At 42.6% G+C, this 14337-nt stretch overlaps 1 protein-coding gene across 1 annotated transcript in view; it reads left to right on the forward strand.

The window, feature by feature from the left end:
- Positions 1-13591, forward strand: part of LOC144781358 (cholesterol 24-hydroxylase-like) — a 394520-nt gene extending 380929 nt beyond the window's left edge. The window contains exon 15 of the mRNA XM_078660146.1: positions 10205-13591. Coding sequence (XP_078516272.1) covers positions 10205-10363 — 159 coding nt within the window. The 3' untranslated portion in view covers positions 10364-13591. The remainder of the gene's footprint in view (positions 1-10204) is intronic.
- The last annotated feature ends 746 nt before the right edge of the window (positions 13592-14337 follow it).

Consider the following 14337-nt stretch of genomic DNA (forward strand, 5'->3'; position numbering starts at 1 on the left):
ACATCGGTGCGCGACCTCTTTTATACAGTTTAAAGGCAATAAAAAAGATAGGCGGTATACATTTGAACAACTTTAGGTACATATAAGGGCATTTTTGGAACACAGCCAGTATGTGGGAGGGGCTTAATACCACTGGTCAGTTTGGGGAACATTCCTAAGGAGTGACCACTCGTTAGTCCAGAGATCGGATGTACGCATGCGTGAGACTGACCACTGCTAAAAATAGCCTGTTGCTGGGCAGGGAAAAGGTTCATTGGAATGGAGGAAGGACGAAAGGGCACGCTGACCACGAGGCCGCATGTTCATACAAAATGGAAGCCACTTAATACAAAATGGCCCCCGAACCTTTAGTCAAGTTAAGAGAATAAGTTCGTGTAGCTGAGCTAAACGCTAACTCAGGTGCTGCCAATTTACGACAGACGGCCCTTTTAGCGTTTAGCTGAAGCTACCTCATAATGGAAGTAATCCGGATGCTCATCATCTATGTCGATCAGCATGATCTTCCTTATTTTGGCATTACTCATTTGTACCCTTTTAGCAAGAGCTCTTTTGGATGGAATACAGGCAGTAATGCATACAGAACATAAAGTAGGGCCACATTGAATACATAAACAACAGAAGAAGAACATCCCAATAATTACACATAGAACCGTTAACAGTTTCCAACCCCATGTACTAAGCAGGGTCCAAAACCAACCAGAAAAGGTCCAAGTACCATTGTCAGTATGAATCTCGGCAGCTATTTTGTGCAATTTAGAAATAGCATCATATACAGATGGTGAATTATCAGGAACGTAAACACAACAACTACTTCCGATGATGCGGCATGCACCCCCACAATCAGCTAACACAACGTCCAGAACCATTCGGTTCTGAAGCGTAACAATCCTCGTAATCTGAAGTTCTTCAGTTATATTCCCTAAGGCAGAAGCAGTTTCATTAGCAACTGCTTCCACAACACGTGTTAGCCGCCTTATTTTCCTGCTATTTAAAGCAGCACCAACAAAGGAAAAGAGACCCAAATTAAAATCCACATATTGCTGTAGGGAAGTGTCAGTTTGGTCGATGCTATCAAGGTCCAACGTTCTCTTCACTCTATTCAATAAAAAATCATGGTACAATACAAAATCATTATGATACATAGGTGGGGCAATAAACACAGGGGGCAATACAAAGGATATATAACATGTACCTAACCATCCAAGAGGAAGACGATGGTAACCTTTGTTTCCGCAAATAAAATAAGTGTTTCGTGAGGCCACAAAAGAAATACCATTGGGTGCATCAAACGTGAGAGTAGTATTACATTCGCTCCTCCCTACCGGAATTGTACCTTTATTTCGAACACAAAGATCTGCTTTTGTATCAATTACTGTAATCACATGTAAACTAGACATATTCATAAGTCTCTGATTAGTAAATATACGAGGTGTAGATACATTGTCCGGTCGATATTCTTCCCACTCAAATTTAGTTCCTTCTGCTTGTGGATAGCCATCTCGATCATTATAGCAGACCTTGTTCAATCGGAAAAGTAGTCCACCTTTTGTTGGCCATCTCAATGTAAAAAGAAGAGTGTACCAAGCATTGCACGAACCATTGTGAGAAAAAGGAAGAGGAATAAGAGGTGTTCCTCCTTTCTTTTGATGTCCAGGCAACATTCCACATACCCAACAGTTGGTAGTGTTGGTCATATTGTGCGTATGGTGTAGTATTTGAATTAAACTGTTGTTCAAATAAGTCTGTCTATGTCTTTCTTCATGATAGGGCAAAGTAAAATGGAAATGTTCAGATGGAATTGGAGTGGTAGGCAGTAAATAGTCCCGTGCAGGAAACAGTCTTTCTATAGTCCAAGCTATCACTGCTATTACCACTATTGTTGTAACGAAAAGAACCGCACCCAAAATTCTTCTATTTTTCAATGCCATAGGTGCCATAGTACAAGAAACAAAGTTTCAAGAACAAACTAAAAAATAAAAATGTGGTGCTGAGAACCGAGGCTGCCGCTGATGTCTTCTCCGAGATTCAAGACGGGTGTCGCTACACTGGGCAGAACTGATCCCCCCCTTGATATTCCCGGCTTCCGTTTTCACAAACCTCGGAACGGTCACCAACCAGTCACAAAAAATACAAAAATTATTATTTCCTTGACCGCAGATTGTACTTCACTCCACCAGAAACAGTGTGGTCCGGGAAGGCTCCCTCCGACTCATGAGACGTAACAGCTGGGCTCCTCTCCGCGTCCAAGATGTCTCGATAGTCAGACAGCACTGTAGGGTTCACCAGATCCGGAGAGACACGTCGGCAGTGCGGTGAGTGTATCCACCGCTTCTTATTCGTGACGCGCACAGCCGTTCGCGTTGCCAGCAGTACTTGTTCAGGGCCACGCCACCTCGGCTCCAAACTGCTGAATCTCTCAAACACTCGGATCATGACGTGATCGCCAGGACGAAGATTGTGAGCCTCTCCAATGGAATTGTCGGGGAGCGCTTCTCGAACCTGTTGATGAATAGAAAGTAAATCATTTGTTAATCGTGCCAAATAATCGTTCATCATTATACATAGCACATCATGTATTAGTCGAGGCTTTGGAACTCCCCAAATATTCATAGGCCTTCCAAACACCACTTCATAGGGTGTGAGGCCAGATCGGGAATGTGGTACTGATCTGATTGACAACAATGCTAAAGGCAAAGCATCCGGCCATTTCAAAGACGTGAATGCCACAATCTTTGCTAGCTTCAGCTTCAAAGTCGCATTGTATCTCTCCACTAGACCTGCTGACTGCGGATGGAATACAGCATGAAATTTTTGCTTAATTCCCAATCCTTTCAGAACATACTCCACTACTTTCCCAACGAAATGAGGACCATTATCATTCCACAAAAATTTACAAACACCATAACGTGGGAAGTACTCTTTCAGTAACACCTTAGCTGTTGTCAATGCTGTATTATCCTTCGTAGGGTAAGCCTCAATCCACTTGCTGAAGGCACACACCACCACTAGGACATACTTGAGAATATTACAGCGCTCCAGCTGGATGTAATCCATTTGCAGTACTTCAAATGGTGCAGTAGGTGGAACAAACCCTCCTTTAGGAGTATAGGTCCCTTTAGCAGGATTGTATTGTAGGCATATCAGGCAGGTCTGCACTACTCTCCTAGCCGTGCTGGCAATCTCAGGAGGCTCCCAGACTCGTGTAAGCAATTTAGTAATTGCAAGAGCTCCAACATGTGCCAGCCCATGTGTCATTTGAACCATTGCTTGCAAGTAAGCAGCAGGCAATTTCCATTTCTCCATGTCTTTACTTCTCCAACAACCCTCATCATCCAGTACTCCCTCTGTTGCCCATTTGGCGAGTTCTGCTTCAGATGCTGACTTCTGTATGTCTAGGATTTCTTCTCTAGCATCATGCCATCGTTCAGCTTGTGATCTCACCACATACATAGGGGAGTCATTCTGCAACATGGCAGTCTCTCTCGCTATTTGGTCTGCAAAAGCATTTGCTTGTCCTATTTTGTCTGTAACTTTCTTATGTGCACTACACTTGATTATCGCCACCTTCTTTGGACATAACAATGCATTCAGAAGATCACATACCAATTCTCCATACATAATATGTGTTCCATGCGAGGTCATAAACCCTCGTTCCTTCCAGAGTAGGCCAAAATCGTGCACTACTCCAAAAGCAACAATCAGTGTAGAAATTCACACGTAAACCAGCACTTAACTCGCATGCTTTAGTTGAGGCTATCAATTCAGCTGCTTGGGCCGATTTCTGCGGTATTCGTGCTGTTTCTACCACTGTTTTAAGTCTCGTGATCGCATAGGATGCGGAAGCTGTACCATCTGGCAATCTCACACACGATCCATCAACCCACAGTTCCCCATCTACATCTGGAAGTGGCGTGTCCTGTAAATCGACACGACCCTTTGTTTGTTCGTCAGTCAGAAAAACACAGTCATGTTGTTCTTCCTCCAGGGTCTCAGTAACAGGATATGGCAATAACGTAGCAGGGTTCAAAGTGGCGCACCTCTTCAATGTAATATGTGGCGCCAACAGTGTTAACTCATATCCTGTTAAACGGGCACTGGTCAGATGCTGCGTTTTCGTTTGGTTCAATAAAGCATCTACCGCATGGGGAACTAACACCAACAATTTGTGTGACAAGACTATTCCCTCACTCTGTCGTATAGCTACTGCTGTTGCTGCAACTGCTCGAACACATCCAGGCAGTCCTCGAGCCACGGGATCGAGTACCGCTGAAAAATATGCACAAGGCCTCTGTTTGTCTCCGTGTAACTGTACTAATACTGACAATGCGCACCCATCCTTCTCATGTACATATAATGTAAAGAGCTTTGTATAATCTGGTGTACCTAACACTGGTGCAGAACAAAGAGCTTGTCTCAATTGCTCAAAAGCATTCTGACATTCATCCGTCCATTCAAGGGGAACTGGTGCAGTTTTGGACAACAATGCTAACAAAGGTTTTACAATGTGCGAAAATCCTAGTATCCATTGCCTACAAAAGGACGTCAAACCTATAAAAGCATGAACATCCTTCTGAGTGCAAAGGACTGGTGTATCTAAAATTGCTTGAATTCGATCTGATGTCAATGCACGTCCCTCCTTAGACAAAAGATGACCGAGGTAGGTCACCTTTGGTCTACAATATTGTAACTTTTTTCGTGAAACCTTGTAATTGTTTTTAGCAAGGAACGAAAGTAGGGAGAGTGTACTCTCCTCGCATTGCTCCTGTGTGTCTGCCACGAGCAAAATGTCATCGACATATTGGATAAGAGCCACCCCAGACTGCAAATCAAAAGAATCAACCTGTCTTTTTAAAGCCTGGCTGTAAATGCTAGGACTTTCTGTGTAACCTTGAGGAACTCGACAAAATCTATATGATTTATTATTCAGTGTAAAACCGAACAAGTATCTGTCAGGATGAATGGGGATCGAAAAGAAAGCGTTTTTCAAATCGATCACCGTAAATGTAGTAGATGTGGATGGAACCAAAGTAAGTAAAGTCGTAATGTCGGACACGACTGGATACTGGGGTACAACTATCTTATTAATTTCCCTTAAATCAATAATAAAACGATAGATTTTGGTATCCGTATCTTTCTTTAGGATGGGAAGAATTGGACTATTGCAAACATTGTAGGGAACTTCTTCTACCACCCCTGCCGTTATCAAATCATTCACAATGTGTGTTAAAGCCAGTTCACCTTCTCTGGAGATCTTGTACTGAGGGACACGTGGCAAAATCGCTCCCTCCTTTACAGTAATGCGTACAGGAGGAATAATCATCTGACCCACATCAGTATCAGAAATAGCCCATAAGGTGCTAGGAAGGGAAGCTAATGCATCGGCTTCCTGCATAAGGCACGATCTCTCAATTTCTGGGTAATTATCATTCAAAATAACCTGCACCCCTTCAGGGGCACAGCGTATTGTTGCACGAAAATGTTTCAACATGTCAAGTCCCATAATGTTATCTGGTGTGTTTGGAGATAATAGAAACGGACATGGGGCAACAAATTTATCAATGTGAAATGTAAGAGGTTGAGACAATGGGCTTAAAGAAGGTGTTCCATCGAACCCTATTGCTGTGATTGTTTCGCCAGACAGGGGAGCCCTTGGAACCAAGTGTTTGGACAGAGCGCTACGAGTAGCTCCTGTATCGACCAGAAACTGATCAGTAGAACCCAAAACATGCGCTGATATATATGGACCCCTTTGATCGACTGGTACTTCAACCGATTCCACACCCCATCCTACGCAATCCTATGCATAATTATTATCCTGAAACTCAGTATTCTCTCCTTCAGCTATCTGATACTGATTCCGTCGATCAAAAGTATTGTGATCCATTTGACCACGACCTCTCGCTTCAAACCTACCACGATCATTCGCTCCACCTCTCGGTCCTGAATAACTATTCCGCGACCTTCCACTTCCTCGACCCCTCTGACTACGCTGTTCACGAAGCACCGGACAATCTGAAATCCAATGTCCAAACTGCTTACAGTATGCACACTGATCCTCAGAAATATCAGAACGAGGAGGAGGCGCAACATACAATCCTCGTCTACCCCTATCATTCCCTCTCCATTGCGTAACCTGAGCCAACATCACCTTCGTCTTTAAGTCCTTCGCTTTCTTATCACTACTTTCTTTAGCCTCCAATTCCTGTCGTTCATAATACTGAGCCATAGTTAATAAAGAGGCAGGCGTTGCAGTGGTCCATGAACTCTCACTCGCCTTCAAACGTTTTGCAATCTCTGGCAGGAGATTAGCCACATACTTGTCTACAAACAAATGTCTGCCCGTGTCCTCTGTTAATAATTGACCACTGTAATCATGGAATGCTTCCTCAAAACGGGAAAAGAAATCTGAGACCGATTCGTCCGACTTCTGTTTACAGGACGCCAACACTGTCCAATCAATCTTTTTAGGGGGCACAAGCGTTTTTAATTTATTCAATATAGCTGTCGGTAAATCTAAAATCAATTGACGCGGCTTGCATGCAGGTTCCCTATCTAAATCAGCTCTAGCTATGTCCTTCCAATCTGCACCTAAAGTCGCTCGATCGTCAAACTTACAAATCGCCCTCCACATATCAGGAGGCAATATCAATCCAAAGAACAGATCAATATCAACTAATGTCATAATGCACGAAGAAATAGCGCCCTCCACACTTTCATAAAAAGCTGCTGGATTTTTACGGGGGTCAGGCAAAGCATTCTTAAGCGCCATAACATCTGCTCTATTCCATGGCGTATAAACCCAATTATATATAAAATAGCCCTTTGCATCTTTGGACATCTTATCATCATCCGTACCATCCCCTTTAGGAGGGACATATAAAGGCGCAGCTTCTCGCATACGCTTAACATTAACGGCAGCGCTCTTATCTGTATCAAAGATAGGACACTCTTTTGATACTTCCGCTGATCCAGGCGCAGACAAATCCGATGCCTTTTTCGCCGCTCGCAATCGTGTTGCCTCATCTCGTAACCGAATCAAACGCCGGAAAAATTCATCCGCATCTGAAAGAGCAAAAATACCTTTACGGAAATTCTCACGACCAACTGATATATCTTTAGGTTCCAACTCAAGAGAATGCTTCCTAAACTGCTCGATAACTTCATCTGTAAAATGATTTCAAAAATACAATCGTTCCTTATCAGACCATTTACTCATAAGACCATCTACCTCTGGAACAGTTATAGTATTTATATTAAGTTTACGAGCAATCGAGCGACAATTCCGCCATACGATCGGTAGGTAACCTGGTACGCTGTTTATCCTGATTATCCTCGTCCGATTCCTCATCCGGAGCCGTAGGCAGAACATACGGAGGCGGGCAACGATCTAACAATGAAAAATCACCTGATTCATTAGTAAGGACAGGATAAAGAGGACGTCGAATAGGAAACTGACCATTAACCTGTAAATTACGTTCTCGAGTCTCTTTCTCTTTCTGCAATTCCTTCTCCTGTAGCTGTAAAGCTTTATCCCGAGCAGCCTTTCGCTGCTCTTTGTCCGCCAAGGCTTCTTCACGCTTCATTCGTTCACGCACCGCTTTCTCCCACATACGCACACAATCAAACATATCCTGTCTAGACCTGCGCTGAAACAAACATTGTTCCACATACTGAACTTTCCGTAAATCGAATGACCCATGTAGTGGCCATTGCAACTCACGATCCGTTTTGGTGTATCTGTGCCATAATGTGCTATACATAATAGGCGGAAGGCCAAAATTAATGTACATTTCGCGATTAGGAGTTCCCTCTGGGGGAGCCGGCTGAGATTCATTTAATCGATAATTGGTACCATTTCCAAAGCAGCACATTCCTCGGAGTGTGCTGAGAACAGGCATGTTCAAAAAATATCACGAAAACGCGATATTCACATAAAAAGGCACTTAAGTGTACTTTACGCACAGTGTGCCGTTCAAACAAATTCAAAATCAGAGAAATATCCCTACATGCCTGCCTATGTGAGGTGCACTCCACATATAATTCAAATCATAGGTCCAAACGTTAGCTAACTCGTACAAATTCAAATTCAAATTCCAAGTCAAAAGCCACAGTAAGCGTCAATAGACTACCTTACCAAACATAAGCTTACCAAGTATCTTCAAAAGTGTCCAGATTCCAACTGCCAAGTTCCGTAGCCGAATCAGCCAAACAGGCTCTACACGACAGGCCAAACGATCAGGATCTCAGTCGAAGACCGGCGCCACCTGGAAGGTCAGATCAGAAGGAAAGGAAAAAACACCGTGGGTGCCGAGACTCGGGTCACTCAGTGGCAGCGTACGCGTCCATAGCGAGTTTCCAATCCTTCGTTGTGACCTCTCCTTCGGGCATCCGAGTCGCCGATGAGTCCCTTCGTGGTCGCCAATTGAGGTATCGGGTTCTGTCAGGCCTACATACTCTGCAAAAACTCTCGAACCATATAATAGAAGTTGGCACGGAAACTGAAAATGCAAAAGACAAGTTTATTAAGACCCCATGGGTGGTGGTACATTCCTACAGCACCCTTCGGCAATGCAAGAAGTATCACACCGAACATCGGTGCGCGACCTCTTTTATACAGTTTAAAGGCAATAAAAAAGATAGGCGGTATACATTTGAACAACTTTAGGTACATATAAGGGCATTTTTGGAACACAGCCAGTATGTGGGAGGGGCTTAATACCACTGGTCAGTTTGGGGAACATTCCTAAGGAGTGACCACTCGTTAGTCCAGAGATCAGATGTACGCATGCGTGAGACTGACCACTGCTAAAAATAGCCTGTTGCTGGGTAGGGAAAAGGTTCATTGGAATGGAGGAAGGACGAAAGGGCACGCTGACCACGAGGCCGCATGTTCATACAAAATGGAAGCCACTTAATACAAAATGGCCCCCGAACCTTTAGTCAAGTTAAGAGAATAAGTTTGTGTAGCTGAGCTAAACGCTAACTCAGGTGCTGCCAATTTACGACAATCTGGTGTCATCTTTATTAAGTCTATTTTACCTTGCTTCTGATATGGATCAGCGGTAGTTGATGTAAATATCTAGCACTGCAATATGTATAAATAAAGCTATGAACAAAACACCATTAGAACTTTGGAATCTTGGGCGCTCCAGGATTCTAATGGTCAGTAGAATCCTGAGCTCCAGCATTCCAATGCTGTCGTTCACAGCTGTTGCTGTGAACAAAGGCCTCACAGAGCCCGAGGGGATTTCAATCCAGTTGGACTCCATGAGGCCTTTGTTTTATTTGTTAGAACATTCTGCCCTCTAGTGGCAGAACGTTCTAAGAGCCTTATATCCCTCCATAGCTCGGCCATATGGGCATTAAAGTCCAGCTCCCCTGTTAAAGGGGCCCTCGCATTTGGCTCAGGCCTTTAACTTTGGAGCGGGCTTTTAATGGGTGGTAGCCCACTACGGCAGGCTATTAGGCTATAATAAAAGAAAATGCTCCTACACTTGTGGATAGTATAAATGGATTATGAATTAATGTCTATACATAGCTGTTGACAATGAAACAGACTTGTGGGCAAATTATAGATGGGTAACAGTTTTTCACCATGGGGTTCTGAGTGACATCAAACAGACAATGGCAGGGAAACCGAGTTTGTCAATAATGAGCTTCAGAACCATGAGGTGAAAACATCCTCATAATTCACTTTTTACCCATCTATAATTTTCGGTTATTTATGGGCCCCAAAATCATCTGCCCCTCCTTCCAACTACTACACAGGTGGAGAGGACTAATGGGTGAGCAACATCTAACATGGTCTTTGTTATGCATCCCTGTCGAAAAGGTAAAAAAATAAGAATGTACCTGCCATCCTTGGCAATCCCCACCACCTTCCATCCCTTTCCTTTCCCTCCTGCAGGTATACTTTCTGCTTTCAGTGACAGCAGCAGACGAGCACAGCTGCAATCTGAGAGCTCTGTCAGCTGGCCTGAACAGCCTTTAAGACAGTAGCAACAGTGGGTGAGGAGTTTTGTTATCAACTGTTGCTATGCGCAGCAGTGAGTTATGACACTTGGAAAAGGAAATAAATGATGGCGGCTCTCTATGAGAGCCACACATAGCAAGGCATTTGTGACTTACTTAGAGACAGACCACATTATGTCATGTCATGAAAAAACATGGTTTCAACTTCTAAAGGCTTCCTTGTTTTCTGCAGATGGAGGCTAAAGTGGTGATGGCAAAACTATTGCAAAGGTTTGAGTTTGAGCTTGTGGCTGGACAGAGCTTCAAGATTTTGGACAATGGAACTCTTCGGCCATGGGATGGCGTAATCTGCAGGATAACGCCAAGGAGAAATACAAAGGCATCACAATAATAATGATTTTTTTTTTATTATTTACTTGCTTGTTTAAACTGTCTTTTTCCCCATATTAATTAAACTTTATGTGTTTGCATTCGCAAATGTTGTCTTGGTTCTTAGTACTTCAAATTGCAAAAGAAGTTAGTCACATAAAAATTGCAAAGCTCTGTTGAGATTGTGTGCTGTTTGTGCACATGCCTCTCTCGCCCTCACCCCAAACCCCCCAAAACACAATACTCGTGTAGCAGCTCCTAACTATAGCAACTCCTAACTATGACATTTGTATTTCTTGATATGGTAGCTTCTCTTCTGGCTTGTGATGCCCTCTAATGTGCAAGGGATTAGTAGAAAACCTGGTAGCTTGGGATTGTTTCTCCTTCCATGGTTAGAAAGATCAGGTTATTTTATAACAAAACAAAAGGTTACATTCTGATAAAGAATATATCTTCAAAGGATGTGCAATTTTTCTGAAGGGCTAGGCTTCAACCATTGCAAACGATCAAGATAAAAATTAGAAAATATGAGGAGGGATTTACAGTAAAAGGAAAATTGAAATAAGCCATAAAGTTTGGATTTAGTATACTGCATGAGCACAGAGGTAAAGAACAATCATGCACACATTGACACAGATGACACACGCATAATACTGTGCAAATAGAGCAAAGTTCAACTTCCATGTAGACACAGAACAACACAAAAAAGATAGCCATGCACACACACCAAAAACCCATAGAAAAGCAGAAAAGTCATGTGACCAATGTACACAGACTTTTTGACTACCATGCATTTACACAGACCACATGATGGACAGTCACTTTTTCACAGCTAATATCGGTATGGTGGTTTCCATGCACGTAGGCTAAAACCCAGTGCCCACACAAATAGTAACACACAAATTCAGTTGTACAGCACAAAAGTAGGCATAAATTGATGGACAAAAGTTTAAGGGAAAGAATGATTGTTTTTTAAATAGGGATACCAAATTCTCAGCCCTGCCACAGATTAATCTAATGTTGAAGTTGGAATAAAGACTGGACTCCCAATTGCCATTCTATCTTTGGTTTTCCCTTACTGAATTCCTTTCTAATATATGAGGATTAATGAGTTATTAGTGGCATATCTGACTGTGCCCCCAGAGATTAATATGGACCTGATTTTGATTTCGACAGACAGGTTTCTCTGTCACAACAGTGCTGGATATGCTGTGCACAGAAATATAAACCCAATAATATCCTATGGGATTTATATTTTGGCGGATGGGATATCTGACAACCATTGTGATGGAGTATCCAACTGTCATCTCATTGCTAAAGAAACCCTCCTTGGAACCTTGAATGCTCTCCAACTACAGACTGATCTCCCTGCTACAATGCCAATGTCGTAGAGAAAATCATCAATACATGCCTTACCAAATACCTCGACAACCACCAACTCCTCAACATCACCCAGCCTGGTTTCAGACCCAACCACAGCGTTGAAACTGCCCCAAAAGCTGATGACATCCACATGACTCGGGCGGAGGAGACACAGAGGCTCTCATCCTCCTGGACCTCTGCTCAGCATTTGACAAGGGCTCTCGCCCTGCCCGCATCCAACCCCTACACAACATAGAAATCTAAGGACATGCACTTCAATGGATCTGCTCCTTCCTGATTAGGAGGACACAGTCAGTCAGCTCGCACCATATACCTCAGACGCCCGCTACCTCATCTGTGGAGGTCCACAAGGATACTCTCTGAGCCTGGCCCTCTTCAAATCATATATGATCCCTCTAGCCAGCATCATCTGCTCTCACAACCTCAATGACTTCTCCTAGGCCTGTTTTTCATTATTGACATATATTTTCATTAACAAGGGAACCCACTAAGGTAAGCAAGGACCTTGGGTACTGACTTTATATTCAAAACAGTGGTCCTTACAGACACCAATACACATAAAACAGATAAATATAGACTGCAAATCAGTACTATAGTTTCACTGTCCAGTTGGACACGAAGTTTAATACTGTAATAAATTCATAAACATGAATAAACCACATCAACTAGAAGGGACACAATCCTGTATCCAACACAAATAAAACATACCAAAAAACAAACAATTTTTCAGGCAAAACAAAAGATGCTTGTGAAGAATATTATTACAACAAGCTATCAAAAAACAGAAAAAACATTGAATGAAATTAAAGTTTATGACTGTTGACTGTAGTCGACATTTCGATCCAATAGCAGAATCGCTGGATCATCATCAGGACTCTTGGATGGAAGCCTGAACAAATATAGGCCAATGCCTAATATATCGCAACAAATCTGTAATTTTACCGATGGAATCCAAAGGGAAAAAAGGAAGAGAATCACTCAACTATGCAATTCAATCCTGAGCCGAACGGGAAGCTGCCGTGCTCACTTCTACCTTGGTCCTTGAGTTCTCCATCTTCCAGCCATTTGAACAAGTTTTTGCTGCGTTTCCACCTGGACGAAGCCTTTCTATTACTTACTTGAGCCACCAGACCCTTTTCTTGTCTGGATAGTTTTATCGGCTATATGCGCATCTCGCTATACCCGGAGCTCATCTTAGGAGTCTGCCTTTCCTGATTTGCATTTGGATGGAACGGCCATACACTAAATATATCTGATTTGGGATCCGTGCCACCAACTGAATATATGTATATATAAGTTGTTGCTGCCTTGCTTGTTTCCCCCACTTGTGTAGTTTAGCAACAGAGATTTATATTTTCAGTGCCCTGAGGAAGGTGATGGCTACTAGTTAGGCCAGCACCGAAACATGAGTCAGCACCGTGCAAGATAGAGACCGTTGGGCAAGGATTCCCTGTGAATACTTATACACTATTGCCCACTCCACTATTTATTTTTTTTGTCTCTGCCTTTCTTCTTTTGCATTTCGTTGTATACATTTATTGTGTCATTGCCGTGTGTTAGTTGGTTTGAATGTGTGTGTAGCTAGACAGATGAGAGCATTTGTGGATTTGCTTGGGGGCCGTCTTTTATTACTGATACCTCTGTTTGTGGGGATAAAATATTTTCATTTTTTTAATCTATGTATTGGCTCGAAAATGGCCTAAAAAGAATCAGAAAATTCCTTTGTTCTTCTGAATGTTTTGCAGCACATAATATATTTGTTTTTTGTATGTTTATTTTGCGTTTTGATGCATCCCTTGACAAATTAAATTGACTGTATCTATTGTATTTCTAATAAATTTTGTTTATTTGTATTATCATTTTTGTATCCATCTTGTGTCGCATTCTCCCTGAATTTGTATCTAGCTTGGTTCTTGTCATCATGTCTGAGATGTGGTTATGTTCCAGTATTATTCATTTGGCAGGTGACACCCTTCTCCATGGCCTGCGAGGCGGGACTCTTTTTTGCTGTTCTTATACACTGATGACATACAACTAATATTTCGCTGACAGACAGGACACCTAGTACCCAGATCAAATTCAGTGCCTACATGACTGAAATTGTCCACTGGATGAAGATACACTGTCTGAAGCTAAACACGAACAAGACTGAAATCATGATCTTTGAGAAGAGAACTTCATTGTGGGACTCCCACTGGTCGGCAATAGAACAGGCCAGTTCAGCATTCACATAACTGCCTTTACATAAGTTTACGCGTGTAGAGACTCCACAGTTGGTGTGGAGAACTCCCTACATAAAAAGATAGGCCTGTCCTATCTTTTTATGTTCAAAGTTCTCCGCCCCATCTGTGGAGTCTCCAAACTCGTAAACTTACAATTAAAATGCAGTTTTCTGAATACTGAAAAAGCGTAAACTTACACAAACGTGTACGTTTACCCTTGTGAATCAGGCCCCCATTTTCCATAAGAAGGCCAACATCTTTACATATACTTGCCAGTTGCTCTGTCAACCCTGGTAGTCGCAAGACTGGTACAGTGCAAGAGTTAGAATCAAGCTGTGTAGAAACCATGGAAGAAAGGCTCTAACCACAATATGTCCGTAATTTCAGAAAA

This window comes from Lissotriton helveticus, chromosome 9 (assembly GCF_964261635.1).
Source record: "Lissotriton helveticus chromosome 9, aLisHel1.1, whole genome shotgun sequence".
NCBI lineage: Eukaryota > Metazoa > Chordata > Amphibia > Caudata > Salamandridae > Lissotriton > Lissotriton helveticus.